The 15,384-nt window shown below is 36.3% G+C and overlaps 1 protein-coding gene across 6 annotated transcripts in view; it reads left to right on the top strand.

The window, feature by feature from the left end:
• RASAL2 (RAS protein activator like 2) overlaps positions 1-15,384 on the top strand; it is a 370,654-nt gene that overhangs the window by 188,746 nt on the left and 166,524 nt on the right. For all 6 annotated transcript variants that reach the window (XM_024758763.1, XM_024758762.1, XM_024758759.1 and 3 more), the window contains exon 3: positions 9,929-10,052. In XM_024758763.1, coding sequence (XP_024614531.1) covers positions 9,929-10,052 — 124 coding nt within the window. The remainder of the gene's footprint in view (positions 1-9,928; positions 10,053-15,384) is intronic.

Raw genomic sequence — 15,384 nt, 5'->3', positions numbered from 1 at the left:
GATTCACTGATTCAGTAAATTGCTTCATGCAAATTGTGCCAAATAGACATTGCTTATGTGTTATGAATTTACTTCCCTGTCTGGATGCCAGGATAGGCCCCAGCTGGCTTGGCACCAACCCGTTCAGAGAGGACGTAGGAGGCCATTTGAATTCCATTTTGCTTGCAAGAGATAAGACCAAGTAAACTAGAGATTAAGGAGTTGAGGGAAATGGTAGAGAAGATACTCATGAACTCCCCAGGGTGCAGCCAGTATAAAAATACAAAAGAAAGCTGAATTTGTGAGTTCCTTTCTTTTGGCAATAACAAGGCATTAAGAATGGTAAATGTGGCTCCTTTTTTCTTCAGTCAGACTCTACTTTCTGTATTTGGAATTTTAAAAGCTTGATGCTAGTGTAAAGGCAGCAAGGTAGTAATAATGCAATTTCAAAATATTTTTCATGATTTTAGAAAACAGTATTTACACTCAGATATATTGATGAAAATAGCAGTTAGGCTTTGTGCAAACAGCTAAAATCAATTGTTATTTATCCTGGGGTAAACTACCCATGGCATATTTCATTCAGAACTACTTTCAAGTTATTCAGCAGATACATAATGTGCCCCTGTATGTGAATTCACTGATAGGAGTTACAAAGAATAAGACACAGTTCTTTCCCCTCTCCCCAGTACCAAATTTAGTTGTGGGAATAGGAAAAATAATTTTAAAATGGCATTTGATAAATAGCACAAGTAAACTGGATAGAATAAAAGAAAGAGATCCATTTATTCTAAAGCACTGTAGTCTCTGTCATTAAGATGCTATTGACAATGGGCAGTTACCAAAGGAAGCTTAAGAAAGGAAGGGGATCAAAGTTATGTGTTATGAATATTAATCTGTAAGATGTATTGGAAGAGGGAAAGGTAGGAAGGAGACAGACCAATTACAAGACTACTATTCCTCTGATCTAAAAACTTGAATTGTTTCCCAGTGCTTCCTGAATTATTCATGGCCTGGTATTAAAGCCTTCCCATGTGGTTATAATATATTTTGGTGTTCTCCCACTTCTCCCCCTTAAGAGGCTCTAGCTAAATTGGCCTACTCCTGGTTCCAAATACAGTAAAAAAAAATAGTATGCATACCAACTTCTTGGCTGATGTTACGTTATTTCCTTTGCCTAAAATGGCCCCCATCTCTACCTATCAAATATTCATCTATTCATTTGTGAGTTGGAGCTATTTTAAGGTTTGGAGATTGACTGGTAAGTTAAGCTGTTAACTTATGTGGAATTAGTTGCACAAATGAATAATTATGAATCCATGTATAAGTATAGTGCCAGAGAAAGATTTGTTATTGGAGGAACCTCAGGGAGGTGTACCTTAACCTCCCTTAGGGAACTGATAGAAAGGAAGGTTCCTGGAAGAAGCAATGCCTGTCCTAAGCCTTAGGATGGTTAGGAGTTTACCTTGCAGGTATAGAATAGAAAAGAAAGTGAGGGAAAATATTTCAGTCTGAAAGAACAAACTAAGCAAAGGCATTGAACTACAACATAAGGAATATGTTAGGGAAATGCAAGCAATTTGGTGTTCCTACTATGTAAAGTCTAAAGCTGGTTACTTATACAGTGGCCAGATTGTGGAAAACCTGGTATACTATATAAGGGAACTTGCACTTGCTCTGTAAGATATTAGTTTCAAAACACTCTTTTAGCAGAACAACGCCTTTTGTAGAAAAGCTTATGCAGAAGCCCTGTACAACAGATAAACTCAGAATTATGCTCTGGTTGAAGCAGAGAGATAAGTCCCTTGTCACATGCACACACAAACATACCATCACTTCTTTGAAAAACACTGCAAAGGAGAGCAACTGAAGGCCTTTAAGTCTCAGAATGACTGGTAAGTTAAGCTGTTAACTTATGTGGAATTAGTTGCACAAATGAATAATTATGATTAATTATGATTCCATGTATAAGTAAAGTGCGAGAGAGAGATCTGTTATTGGAGGAGTCTCACGGAGGTGTACCGTAAATGATTATAATTGCATTTTAGAAATATTCTGGAAACTATATAAAGGATAGATTTAAGGGGCAGAATATCACCAATGAAGAGACTGTATTAGTAGTTTGGATAAGAGAGAATAAGAGACTTTTGACACCAGCTGTGATGGAGTAACTGGTACAAGACTAGCCCTCCCATTGCAAACAAAATAAGACTAGACCAAAAAAATACATATAGCAGCCAGAGATTGGTTCAAGATGGTGGAGTAGAAGGACATGCGCTCACTCCCTCTTGCAAGAGCACCAGAATCACAACTAACTGCTGAACAATCATCAACAGGAAGACACCAGAACTCACTAAAAAAGATACCCCACATCCAAAGACAAAGGAAAAGCCACAGTGAGACGGTAGCAGGGGTGCAATCACAATAAAATCAAATCCCATAACTGCTGGGTGGGTGACTCACAAACTGGAGAACACTTGTACCACAGAAGTCCACCCACTAGAGTGAAGGTTCTGAGCCCCACGTCAGGCTTCCCAATCTGGGGGTCCAGCAACGGGAGGAGGAATTCCTAGAGAATCAGACTTTGAAAGCTAGTGGGATTTGATTGCAGGACTTTGACAGGACTGGGAGAAACAGAGACTCCACTCTTGGAGGGCACATACAAAGTAGTGTGCATATCAGGACGCAGGGGAAGGAGCAGTGACCCCACAGGAGACTGAACGAGGCCTGCCTGCTAGTGGTGGAGGGTCTTCTACAGAGGCGGGGAGCGGCTGTGTCTCACCATGATGACAAGGACACTGGCAGCAGTTCTGGGAAGAACTCCTTGGTGTGAGCCCTCCCAGAGTACGCCATTAGCCTCACCAAAAAGCCAGGTAGGCTCCAGTGTTGGGTCGCCTCAGGCCAAACAACCGACAAGGAGGGAACACAGCCCCACGCATCAGCAGACAAGCAGATTAAAGTTTCACTGAGCTCTGCCCATCACCACTCTCTCCCATCATGAAACTTGCACAAGCCTCTTATATAGCCTAATCCACCAGAGGGCAGACAGCAGAAGCAAGAACTACAATCCTGCAGCCTATGGAACAAAAACCACATTCACAGAAAGATAGACAAAATGAAAAGGCAGAGGGCTATGTACCAGATGAAGGAAAAAGATAAAACCTCAGAAAAATAACTAAATGAAGTAGAGATAGGCAACCTTCCAGAAAAAGAATTCAGAATAAAAACAGTGAAGATGATCCAGGACCTCAGAAAAAGAATGGAGGCAAAGATTGAGAAGATGCAAGAAATGTTTAACAAAGACCTAGAAGAATTAAAGAACAAACAAACAGAGATGAGCAATACAATAACTGAAATGAAAACTACACTGCAAGGAATCAATAGCAGAATAATGGAGGCAGAAGAACGGATAAGTGACCTGGAAGACAGAATGGTGGAATTCACTGTTGCGGCACAGAATAAAGAGAAAAGAATGAAAAGAAATGAAGACAGCCTAAGAGACCTCTGGAACAACATTAAACACAACAACATTCACATTATAGGGGTCCCAGAAGGAGAAGAGTGAGAGAAAGGACCAGAGAAAACATTTGAAAAGATTATAGGTGAAAACGTCCCTAACATGGGAAAGGAAATAGCCACCCAAGTCCAGGAAGTGCAGCGAGTCCCATACAGGATAACCCAAGGAGAAACATGCCAAGACACATAGTAATCAACTGGTAAAAATTAAAGACAAAGAAAAATTATTGAAAGCAGCAAGGGAAAAACGACAAATAACATACAAGGGAACTCCCATAAGGTTAACAGCTGATTTCTCAGCAGAAACTCTACAAGCCAGAAGGGAGTGGCATGACATATTTAAAGTGATGAAAGGGAAGAATCTACAACCAAGATTACTCTACCTGGCAAGGATCTCATTCAGATTCAGTGGAGAAATCAAAAGCTTTACAGACAAGCAAAAGCTAAGAGAATTCAGCACCACTAAACCAGCTCTACAACAAATGCTAGAGGAATTTCTCTAAGTGGGAAACACAAGAGGAGGGAAGGACCTACAAAAACAAACACATAACAATTAAGAAAATGGTCATAGGAACATACATATCGATAGTTACCTTAAACGTGAATGGATTAAATCCTCCAACCAAAAGACACAGGCTTGCTGAATGGATACAAAAACAACACCCATATATATGCTGTCTACAAGAGACCCACTTCAGACCTAGGGACACATACAGACTGAAAGTGAAGGGATGGAAAAAGATATTCCATGCAAATGGAAATCAAAAGAAAGCTGGAGTAGCAATACTCATATAAGATAAAATAGACTTTAAAATAAAGAATGTTACAAGAGACAAGGAAGGACACTACATAATGATCAAGGGAACAATCCAAGAAGAAGATATAACAATTATAAATATATATGCACCCAACATAGGGGCACCTCAATATATAAGGCAACTGCTAACAGCTGTAAAGGAGGAAATCAACAGCAACACAATAATAGTGGGAGACTTTAACACCTCACTTACACCAATGGACAGATCATCCAAACGGAAAATTAATAAAGAAACAAAAACAGCAGATTACACTTTCTTCTCAAGTGCGCACGGAACATTCTCCAGGATAGATCACATCTTGGGTCACAAATCAAGCCTCAGTAAATTGAAATCATATAAAGCATCTTTTCTGACCACAACGCTATGAGATTAGAAATCAGTTACAGGGAAAAGAACACAAACACATGGAGACTAAACAATAAGTTACTAAATGACCAAGATATCACTGAAGAAATAAAAGAGGAAATCAGAAAATACCTAGAGACAAATTATAACAAAAACACCATGATCCAAAACCTATGGGATGCAGCAAAAGCAGTTCTAAGAGGGAAGTTAATAGCAATACAAGCCTACCTCAAGAAACAGGAAAAATCTCAAATAAACAATGTAATCTTACACCTAAAGGAACTAGAGAAAGAAGAACAAACAAAACCCAAAGTTAGTAGAAGGAAAGAAATCATAAAGATCAGAGCAGAAATGAATAAAATAGAAACAAAGAAAACAAGAGCAAAGATCAATAAAGCTAAAAGCTGGTTCTTTGAGAAGATGAACAAAATTGAAGAACCTTTAGCCAGTCTCATCAAGAAAAAGGGAGAGGGTGCAAATCAATGAAATTAGAAACGAAAAAGGAGATGTTGCAACAGACACTACAGAAATACAAATCATCCCAAGAGACTATTACAAGCAACTCTATGCAATAAAATGGACAACCTGGAAGAAATGGACAAATTCTTAGAAAGGTATAACCTTCCAAGACTGAGCCAGGAAGAAACAGAAAATATGAACAGACCAATCACAAGTAATGAAATTGAAACTGTGATTAAAAATCTTCCAACAGACAAAAGCCCAGGACCAGATGGCTTCACAGGTGAATTCCAACAAACTTTTAGAGAAGAGCTAACACCTATCCTTCCCAAACTCTGCCAAAATAAAGCAGAGGAAGGAACACTCCCAAACTCATTCTGTGAGGCCACCATCCTCCTGATACCAAAACCAGACAAAGAGACTACAGAGAAAGAAAATTACAGACCAATATCACTGATGAATATAGATGCAAAAATCCTCAACAAAACACTAGCAAACAGAATCCAACAACACATTAAAAGGATCATAGACCATGATCAAGTGAGATTTACCCCAGGAATGCAGGGATTCTTCAATATATGCAAATCAATCAATGTGATACACCATATTAACAAATTGAAGAATAAAAACCATTTGATCATCTCAATAGATGCAGAAAAAGCTTTTGACAGAATTCAACACCTATTTGTGATAAAAACTCTCCAGAAAGTGGGCATAGAGGAAACCTACCTCAACATAACAAAGGCCATATACAACAAACCCACAGCAAACATCATTCTCAATGGTGAAAAACTGAAAGCATTTGCTCTAAGATCAGGAACAAGAGAAGGATGTCCACTTTCGCCACTGTTATTCAACATAGTTTTGGAAGTCCTAGCCATGGCAATCAGAGAAGAAAAAGAAATAAAGGCAATACAAATTGGAAAAGAAGAAGTAAAACTGTCACTGTTTGCAGATGACATGATACTATACATAGAGAATCCTAAAGATGCCACCAGAAAACTACTAGAGCTAATCAATGAATTTGGTAAAGTTGCAGGATACAAAATTAATGCAAAGAAATCTCTTGCATTCCTATACACTAATGATGAAAAATCTGAAAGAGAAATTAAGGAAAGACTCCCGTTTACCACTGCAACAAAAAGAATAAAATCCCTGGAATAAACCTATCTAGAGATTCCCTGAGAAAACCATAATTCAAAAAGACACATGCACCCCAATGTTCATTGCAGCACTATTTACAATAGCCAGGTCATGGAAGCAACCTAAATGCCCATCGACAGACGAATGGATAAAGAAGATGTGGTACATATATACAATGGAATATTACTCAGCCTTAAAAAGGGACGATGTTGGGTCATTTGTAGAGACACGGATGGATCTAGAGACTGTTATACAGAGTGAAGTAAGTCAGAAGGAGAAAAACAAATATTGTATATTAATGCATATATGTAGAAGCTACAAAAGTCATACGGATGAACTGGTTTGCAGGGCAGAAGTAGAGACACAGGTGTAGAGAACAAGCGTATGGACACCAGGAGGGGAAAGTGGCAGGGGGTTGGTGGTGGTGTGATTAATTGGGAGATTGGGATTGACATATATACATAAATATGTATAACATGGATAACTAATAAGAAACTGCTGTATAAAAAAATAAAATGCAAAAATTCAAAAAAAATTATATATACCAGCTATTTTCAGGCATTGGACAATAGGCAGCCAAAGACAGTGATGGTCACCATTCTCCATGAAGAAAAAGAAGGCTCAGAAGTATCATATAAGGCAAAAAGGTTTAAAAAAAAAAAGAAAAAGAAAAATTTCTCCCATTACCGAACCTGAAAGATATACAATTTTTAGACTAATTTAGTGTAAACAAGTGAATGTGAAGTAGTAAACTAAATTAGGACAATCAGAATGGACAGAATCATTTTTCTAAAATTGTCTTTTCTAAAACTGATTTTCTTTGGCTGTATACTAAGATTTGTAAACTCCAGCTTAGTTCATTTGAAGATACTTGAAATATTATACTAACTTTTAAGAAACAGGTCAATATCTTTAAAAGAATTATTTATGTAAGAAACAGTCAGTGGTGGTGTAAAAGCAAATGATTCTTAAGAAACACACATTTAGAATAAAAGTAAATACTATTCTCCCTTATATTCTGAGTCAGAGATAAAATGCCCTCAACTTTAAGAGTGATACTGTGAATAAAACTGTTGATCATATTTTAAGTTTCAACAGTGGGAAATGAAGAGTCTACATTGAAACTTTGAGAATATAATTGTGAGTGAAGTTTAGGCCCAAATAAGAAGTTTGATATATTTTATTTATTCTCTTCTTAGATATGATAGAGACAAAGTCTAATGATAATAGAAACCATTTCTTTCTTTTTCCTGGATATGGCCTTTATAAATTTCCACAGATAAGATTGTAGCTCATTCCCTCCTAAAATGTCAAAAATAGCTCCTCTTTTCTCTATGGCTTAGGCCTTCATTATTTCAGGTAATAGTTGTTTTGGGGGAACTATTACAAAAATAGTTATATTTATTTATGTTCATCTGTTTGTTCAAAGATCCAGACTACTTTTTTTTTTTTTTTTTCCAAATTTACCTCCTTTGTTTCCTAAGGCAGGTAGAGGATACATTTTTACCTTTCTTACTAGGAGGGAGTTATTTAACCTCTTGGTACTACTCTTTTAATTATTTATGTAGAGATCATTTCCATCCTGAAAGGGGTGGATGACTTAGATTACTGTTCTTAAAGTTTTATATTACAGAGAACTTTTAGAAGACTTATTAGCTTTACTGATGCTATTATTTGATATTCCCTTATTTTTTAGAATTTTACCTTTCTTAATTCCACCATTTGGTTTCTCAGTGTGCAAGCAGTAACAGTAGTTATGGTCATGAGGAAATGAGGAAAGAGTATGATAATTTTCAGTCCTTATGAAGACATTAGAATTTTGCTTTTCAAATTCTCAGTAGCACAGAGAAAGCTTCCCTTGGTATCATCCCCTTGACCCCACCCAGTCTTAGGAGTTGGATTACTGAGGCAAAGCAGAAAGCATGTACATTTAAGCCCGTATCTATTCCAGTTTTGCTGGATCAATTGATGTGCCCATAGTAATCATCTGGAGAGATAAATTATTCCTCATCTGTGAAAAGGGGATAATAATAATGGCTTCCTCATAATGTCACACATGTAAATTCCTTAGCCTTGCGCACACTAAGAATTTAATGCTAGTCATTATTATTGAAATTTGTTAAAAAATGCCTGTATTGGAGGCATAAGAATTAGAGACTATGATTAATTGTTACCGAATTGATTGCCTGGACCCGCACCAGGGTCCTAGCCTAGGCCGAGGGGTCTCAGCCGGAGAGGTTCTTTTTCCACTCAGATTCACACAGCCAATAATGAAACTGGCCAAAGAATGGAGGAGTGTGGGAATTTATTTCGCAAATCAACTTTTCAACCTGATTAGGGCTGAGACACCATATATATAGAAGGGTTCAGGTAAAAGGGAAAGAATTGAGTAAAGAGAAGGAGTATTCATAAGATATCTGAGAACAAGGCTGTGGTTTGGACCCAGAACTGAGGCAACACCCCTTTTCAGTCCTTGTATGGACTTTTCCCGTTGTCATGGCAATTGTCAACTGTCATGGTGCTCATGGTTGTGTCATTTAGCATGCTAATGTATTACAGTGAACGGTACAGTGAGGCTCAAGGTCCACTGGAGATCAGGTTTTCTGCCATCTTGGGCCTAGTTGGCTCTAACCAGTTCTTGTTTTTCTGTTTGCAGCTTCCTCCTTTTGTAATTGAGCATGAAACTCAGATAAAGGTAGTTAGTTTCCATTTGAGGGAGGGGAGGAGGTATGATTCCCGGGCAACTGCCTTGATAACATAATTCCTGACATATTTTTCCAAACTATTTAAGATGTTACAAATACTGTTCTTAATTCTGATAGAGGTTACTAATAAAATCTCATTGTGAAAAGTCTTTGCCCTCTACCCCCAAAGTAAGATGACTTGGTCTTTTAGAATTACCGAAATCGAAAAAAAAAAAGCAAGCAACTTAGAGCCATCCCATTACTCTACAGTGATAACCAGTGTGTAAATTGTAAAATATTTAACGGAATTAGAGATCTTTTGTACCATACATAGTTCTTATTCCACATGTACAAACAGAAAAAAAAGTTATGCCAGAAAAAGTATTTTTTAGGATTTCAAAAACTAATCTCACTTGTGGAATAAAATATGCCATTTTATGTATCAATTACTATCTATACACTAAAAACATGTATAGGTAGTATAGTATTTCATTAACTATCTCTAAGTGCTTACTTTTAAAATTGAAGAAAATTTGGTTGATTTTACTCCTTTTATCTAACAAAACCTTTTAAGAGAATTTTGGAGTGAAGTTTTTCTGGTCAACTTTTATTTCCATTTACCTTATTGATGATTGGGCAGGAATGGGACTTGTGAACCAGTTTCTGATGTAAAGGAATCTTATTTGTGTGGGTGTTTTGTTTTCTGAGCTCCCTAAGCAGGTACACAACTGGATGTGATTTGTACATACTTCATGTAAGTTAATTTGCATACTCACCTTTCCTGATCTTTCAGTTTTCTTTTTAAAGAAAAGATTCCTGAAAAAAGGGTTGGTAATAACTTTAGCCTTTGTACATACATTATTTCTACATTTCTTCTGTTTTGCTCTGATGATTACACACTCCTACCTTCATCAACTAAAAACGTTATTCAATCAGAAGGTAGTTATGGCACTATTAAGTTTCATCTCTTTTTTGGTTTACTAGATACCTGTGGAGGGACAGGATCAGCAGACAGATTCCACCAAAGGGCGATGCCTGAGGAGAACTGTCAGTGTCCCTTCCGAGGGTCAGTTTCCTGAGTACCCACCAGAGGGCGCCGCTAAACTGGGTAAGCTAATGTAAAAGGAAAGAAATTCCTAGTTTTTATCCGGTAATTTATGGACTTGTTATTGAGTGTTACAATAAAACAAAACATCCTTCATTTACTGTTAAGTAAGTACTTTAAAATATAGTATGTTAACCAAGAATTAGAGATCATTAGAAAGTTTTATTCTTTATAACCAAGTGGCAGCAAAGTTATTTTGCAGAGAGAAAATTTATCTGAGTGCTAGTTGGTTGCTGTAAACTCCTGGGCAAGCCTGATGATATGTTGTTTCTGATTTTACTGCTTGGCTTTAAATTTTAAAAGAACATTAGGTGATCTTATTGAGGCACTGAGATTCACTGGGGAGCCAGTTTTGGTTGGAAACTTAGTATTAAATGGTTTGTGCCCTGTTCACACAGTTCCTGGTGTTGTCTTGTATAATGTAATGTCAGATTAGGCTAGTTTAGCTGAGCTAATTTTATATGGCCTATGTAAATTATATTCAGGACTGTGGTTGGAGTGGGTGACAGAAGGGATACTTCAGAAAACCCCACTTGAGTTGTTATATACTAAAGGAATTAATGTCAGTATCAAAGCTGCTGTTTCCCTGTTTCCTACCAAATGATTCTGTTTGGTGTTTTGCATGCTTACCAATGGATATTTAAATAATTAGACCAGTCAGGTAATTTTAAGTGAACATAATTAAGATTAAGTAAAATAATGAAAGAATTTGAAAAGTAGGAGTTGCTTTGGTGTTTTGCATTGTGGTATTATTCTTTGCTTAATGGACCTTGACATTTAGTCATAGACATTTAGTAGGTAGATAAAACAGATTCATTTATTGTCTCTATGTTTGTTAGTATGGATAATTTTGTGATTTTGTTGTATTTTTGAAAATCAGCGTTTTGGTTTTTTTGTTTTTGCCTTTTCCTTCATTTCCTTTCATTTTCTAAATGGAGCTCAGGTTCTTAGTCAGAATTTGAATCCTTTAGTTCTCTTATCCTGTGACATTTATTGCTTTTCTAGACATTAGTCAGGTTAGCAAACACTTTTCTCCAAGGGGTCATACTTGGAAAAATCAAATTTTCCTCTCATCCATTGTACTTCTTTAGCATGTGTTGAAACCAGTTTAGGTGTGGGCTTAAATTATATTGCAAACCTTCCTGGATGTAACCATTTTATAGCCTGTTTGTATTTCACATACAAGTTCTATGTGAATTGGACTAGCTCAGAGTCACCTTCTTTCAACTCCTTTGCTGTCATTATTTGTAACGTTAAGTTGACTCTCTTTGCCACTTCTCTAGGGTCCTTTGACTATTCACACTTTGATCCACAAAAGTCAGCTGATTTTTGAGGAAGTGTAATTGTAGTCTGAATAATTATTATGATTTTATAGGAGAGAAATACATAGTAAATTGTTAAATGTCTCCAACATTCCAGGTACAGGTCTGAAAGACAAACTAAGATGAGCTCTTTGGCAAGCAGATCATAAAGGTTTTGTAGGTCATCGTAGGAGCTTTGGCTTTTACTCTGGGAGGTGGGGAGCCACTGACCTCTATACTGAGACTAGGGAAGCAAGAATGGGAGTTTAGAAACTAATTAGGGTGCTATTGCAATAATCTAGACAAGACATGGTAGAACTTGGGCCATAATGGTATTAGTGGAAGGGCTGAGAAGTGACCAGATTATATTTGAAGGTGGAGCCAACAAGCCAGTTCGCTGGTTGGATTGGATGTGGGAAGTGAGAAACAGAAGAGTGAAGAATTTTGGCTAGAGCAGCCGGAAGAATGAAGTTATTTTTTAAAATAAGGAAGACTGGGAGAAGCAAGTTTGAAAGTGGGACTGACCAGGAGCTCAGTTTGGACATCTTAAGTTTGAGGATCTTATTAGATACACAGATAGAAATAAGTGAGTCTGGAAATTAAGGGAGAAGTACAGACTGGAGATACAGATTCAGGCTTTTAGCAAATAGATGGTGTTTGAAGCCATGAGATTGAGTGAGATCATCAAGGGAAGTGTATTTAGGTAGAAGAGAAAAGCTTAAGACTAAGCCCTGGAACATTTAGAGATTAGGAAGATGAGGACGCATTAGTAAAGGATGGACCAGAGAAAGAGAATGAAGATATAGAATTTTGTTTCCAAATAAGTAAGTCAAGTGTGTGGGGAAGCCCTTCTGTTTTTGCAGGGTTCTTTCCTTTTGCAAGCTCTGCATTCTCCTTGTTCCTCACCAGTAGAGGAATCCCAAGGAGGACAGATCAGTTTTTGCAGATGTAAAACCATGGCATACATTTTGATTTCAGGTGTGAGGCAGTCAGCTATGGAGAAATGCCCACTCATGAAAAACATGCACCTTTTATTCTACCTCAGAGAATTCATAAAAGAAAAGAGCCCTGTGAATATAAAGGATCTGTGAAGAACTTTTGTTAGTGGCTGCCAATTTACCGTCCTTCAGAGATTTCAAACTGGTGAAAAAACATGAATGTAAAAAGGATAGGAAGGCCTCTATTTCTGCCTCACGCATTGTTCAGCATGAGCAAATTCATAGTGATGGGAAACCTAATAAAGGTCAAGAACTTAGAAGAAAAATTGTGTGTGAAGAGGCAGAGTGGGGAGTGGTTAAGCCCAGAATGTACTTCTTACTCGCTAGTTCTCAGTCTCTTGCATTCAGCAGCTTACAGATTACCCAAAATACAAGAAATTTATATTTACCCTGGCATTTGACACAGATTTTGATACAGCAAATTCTTTTCCATTGAAAATGAGATGTTTTCTTAAGGCATATGAACATCTGGCCTGAAGCACCCATTTCCAAATTTAGAAAACCTAGGAAAAACTATTTTCCCCTGGTAACAATATCCAGATTTTAATTTATTCATGAAAAAAAGATCTGTCAAATTGAAACCATGCAAAAGCATGATTTACTGAATTTTCAAAAGGAAATTACTTCTTCAGATGGTAGGGTCTTTGCATACAAACAATACAGGGAGGTATATAAATTGACCACATGAACTAGAATGAGTAAATATTCATTTTCAATGTAAATATAACCTACATGAATTCAACTTTTTTTTAAAAGCCACTGGACACCTTTCAAGAACACTGTTAAACAGAGGAAAAGTGAAAGCTGAACAGTGGACAACATTTTTGTGACACATACATTTATAGAAGAAAATGTGTCTCTACTACTGCATGTTGTCTGCTGCCTGCCTGGGGGATAGCACAAAGGTGAATTGAGAACCTTGTCCACTCTGGTTGTTGTGTTTCTTTGACATTCCAGTAAAGTTAATGCTTTGATGCCCAAATGGGCAAAGCAAAGTCAGAGCCTGAAGTGAGCAAGAACCTTGTTTGCAGGTGATGTCAGAAACGTGATCATAAAGCTGGTTTAATTAGAAAGTGCAAACACTCATAAGTGCATGCGTTCTCAATTCTCAAAAACATCGTTCAAATTGAACTGACACATTCAAAACCAAACATCTAGTAATTCAAGGCTGCAGAGATCTCCATGCCTCTATTTTATTACATTGAGATAAAATCTTAAAAGTACTCCATGATCTTACTTACAAAATCTCTGGATTTTTAAAAAACTATGCCTATGATATCACATTTGTTTCATTATCATGGAGTCCTCAAAACCCAGAAATATCTGGTAAACGTACTTAAAATTATAATTTCACATAGTATACTTTTGATACCTGTTAGCAAGCATAGGAAAAAAATATTAGAAGTCTTTTGGAGTCAGAGGCAGCTGTGTGAAATTTTCATATTTATGTAAATGAAGAAGTCAAACAGAAAATCTAAAATAACACCACCAAAAAAAGGGAAACTAAACTGGAAAAACTTTGAGGAAAAACCAGTCTTGCACCTATGTTTTCCTAAGTTTATTGACCCAAGTGATGAAAATTTGAGGAAATTTTTAAAAAAAGAAATATTAAAAAGCAGCATATACTAAGACATTTATAAAATTATTGAAAAGGATAACTCATTTAGTCAAAATTATTAGAGGATATTGATTACTCAAATCCTAGCTTTAACCCTGACCATCTCTGTTAAATTAGGCTGAGGTCTAACTTTATGTGTTAACTAATGACTCTTTTTATTCCCAAGACGTTCACTATTAGGAGTATTGAAGTATTTTCAAGATGCTAGAATCTTTTATAAAAATACAGGGTGGTAATGATAATATCGAAAGAAAGGGAAATGAGAGTAATGAAGATTTAATATTACAAGAAACATATCCTTCTATTTTTCAAATAATAGAATTTTATTTTTTCACATTAATTTTATTTTAAAAAAATTTTATTTTGTATTGGTACATGTTTGATTAGTAATGTGTTAGTTTCAGGTGTACAGCAAAGTGATTCAGTTATACATATACATGTATCTATTCTTTTTCAAATTCTTTTCCCATTTAGGTTATTGCAGAATATTGAGTCACGTTCTGTGTGCTATACAGTAGGTCCATGTTGGTTATCTATTTTAAATATAGCAGTGTGTACATGTCAATCCCAAACTCCCAATCTATCCTCACCACCCACCCTTCCCCACTGGTAACCATAAGTTCATCCTGTAAGTCTGTGAGTCTGTTTCTGTTTTGTAAATAAGTTCATTAAATAATAGAATTTTAAATGGTGATAAATAATGACTGTGTATAGTAGCACTCAATATTTAAATTGACTATTAAATTTATATATATAAAAGTATATGTGATTATATATCCTTCGCTGTGTAAAAAGCTTTTTAGTTTGATGTAGTTCCATTTCTTTATTTTTGCTTTTGTTTCCTTCGCCTAAAGAGACAGATCCAACAACTGCTAAGAACAATGTTAAAAAGCATACTGCCTATGTTTTCTTTTAGGAGTTTCATGGTCTTAGGTCTTACATGTAGGTCTTTAATCCATTTTGAGTTTATTTTTGCATATGGTGTGAGAAAGTAGTCCAGTTTGAATCTTTTGCATGTGGCTGTTCAGTTTTCCCAACACCATTTATTGAAGAGGCTATCTTTTCCCTATTATATATTTTTGCCTCCTCTGTCATTGATTAATTGACCATATAAGCATGGGTTTATTTCTCTTACATTGATCTATGTCTTTTTTTGTGCCAGTCCTATACTGTTTTGATTGCTGTAGCTTGTAGTATAGTTTGAAATCAGGGAACGTGATACCTCCAGCTTTGTTCTTCTTTCTCAATATTGTTTTTGCTATTTGAGGTCTTTGTGTTTTCATACAAATTTTTGGATATTTTGTTCTATTTCTGTGAAAAATGTCGTTGGTATTTTGATAGGGATTGCATTGAATCTATAGATTGTTTTGGATAATATGGTCATTTTAAAAATATTAATTCTTCCCATCTGTGATCAT

This window comes from Neophocaena asiaeorientalis, unplaced genomic scaffold (genome assembly GCF_003031525.2).
Source record: "Neophocaena asiaeorientalis asiaeorientalis breed wild unplaced genomic scaffold, Neophocaena_asiaeorientalis_V1.1 scaffold182, whole genome shotgun sequence".
Lineage (NCBI taxonomy): Eukaryota > Metazoa > Chordata > Mammalia > Artiodactyla > Phocoenidae > Neophocaena > Neophocaena asiaeorientalis.
Note: the sequence above shows the minus strand (reverse complement) of the source record. Positions and strands in the feature narration are given on the sequence as shown.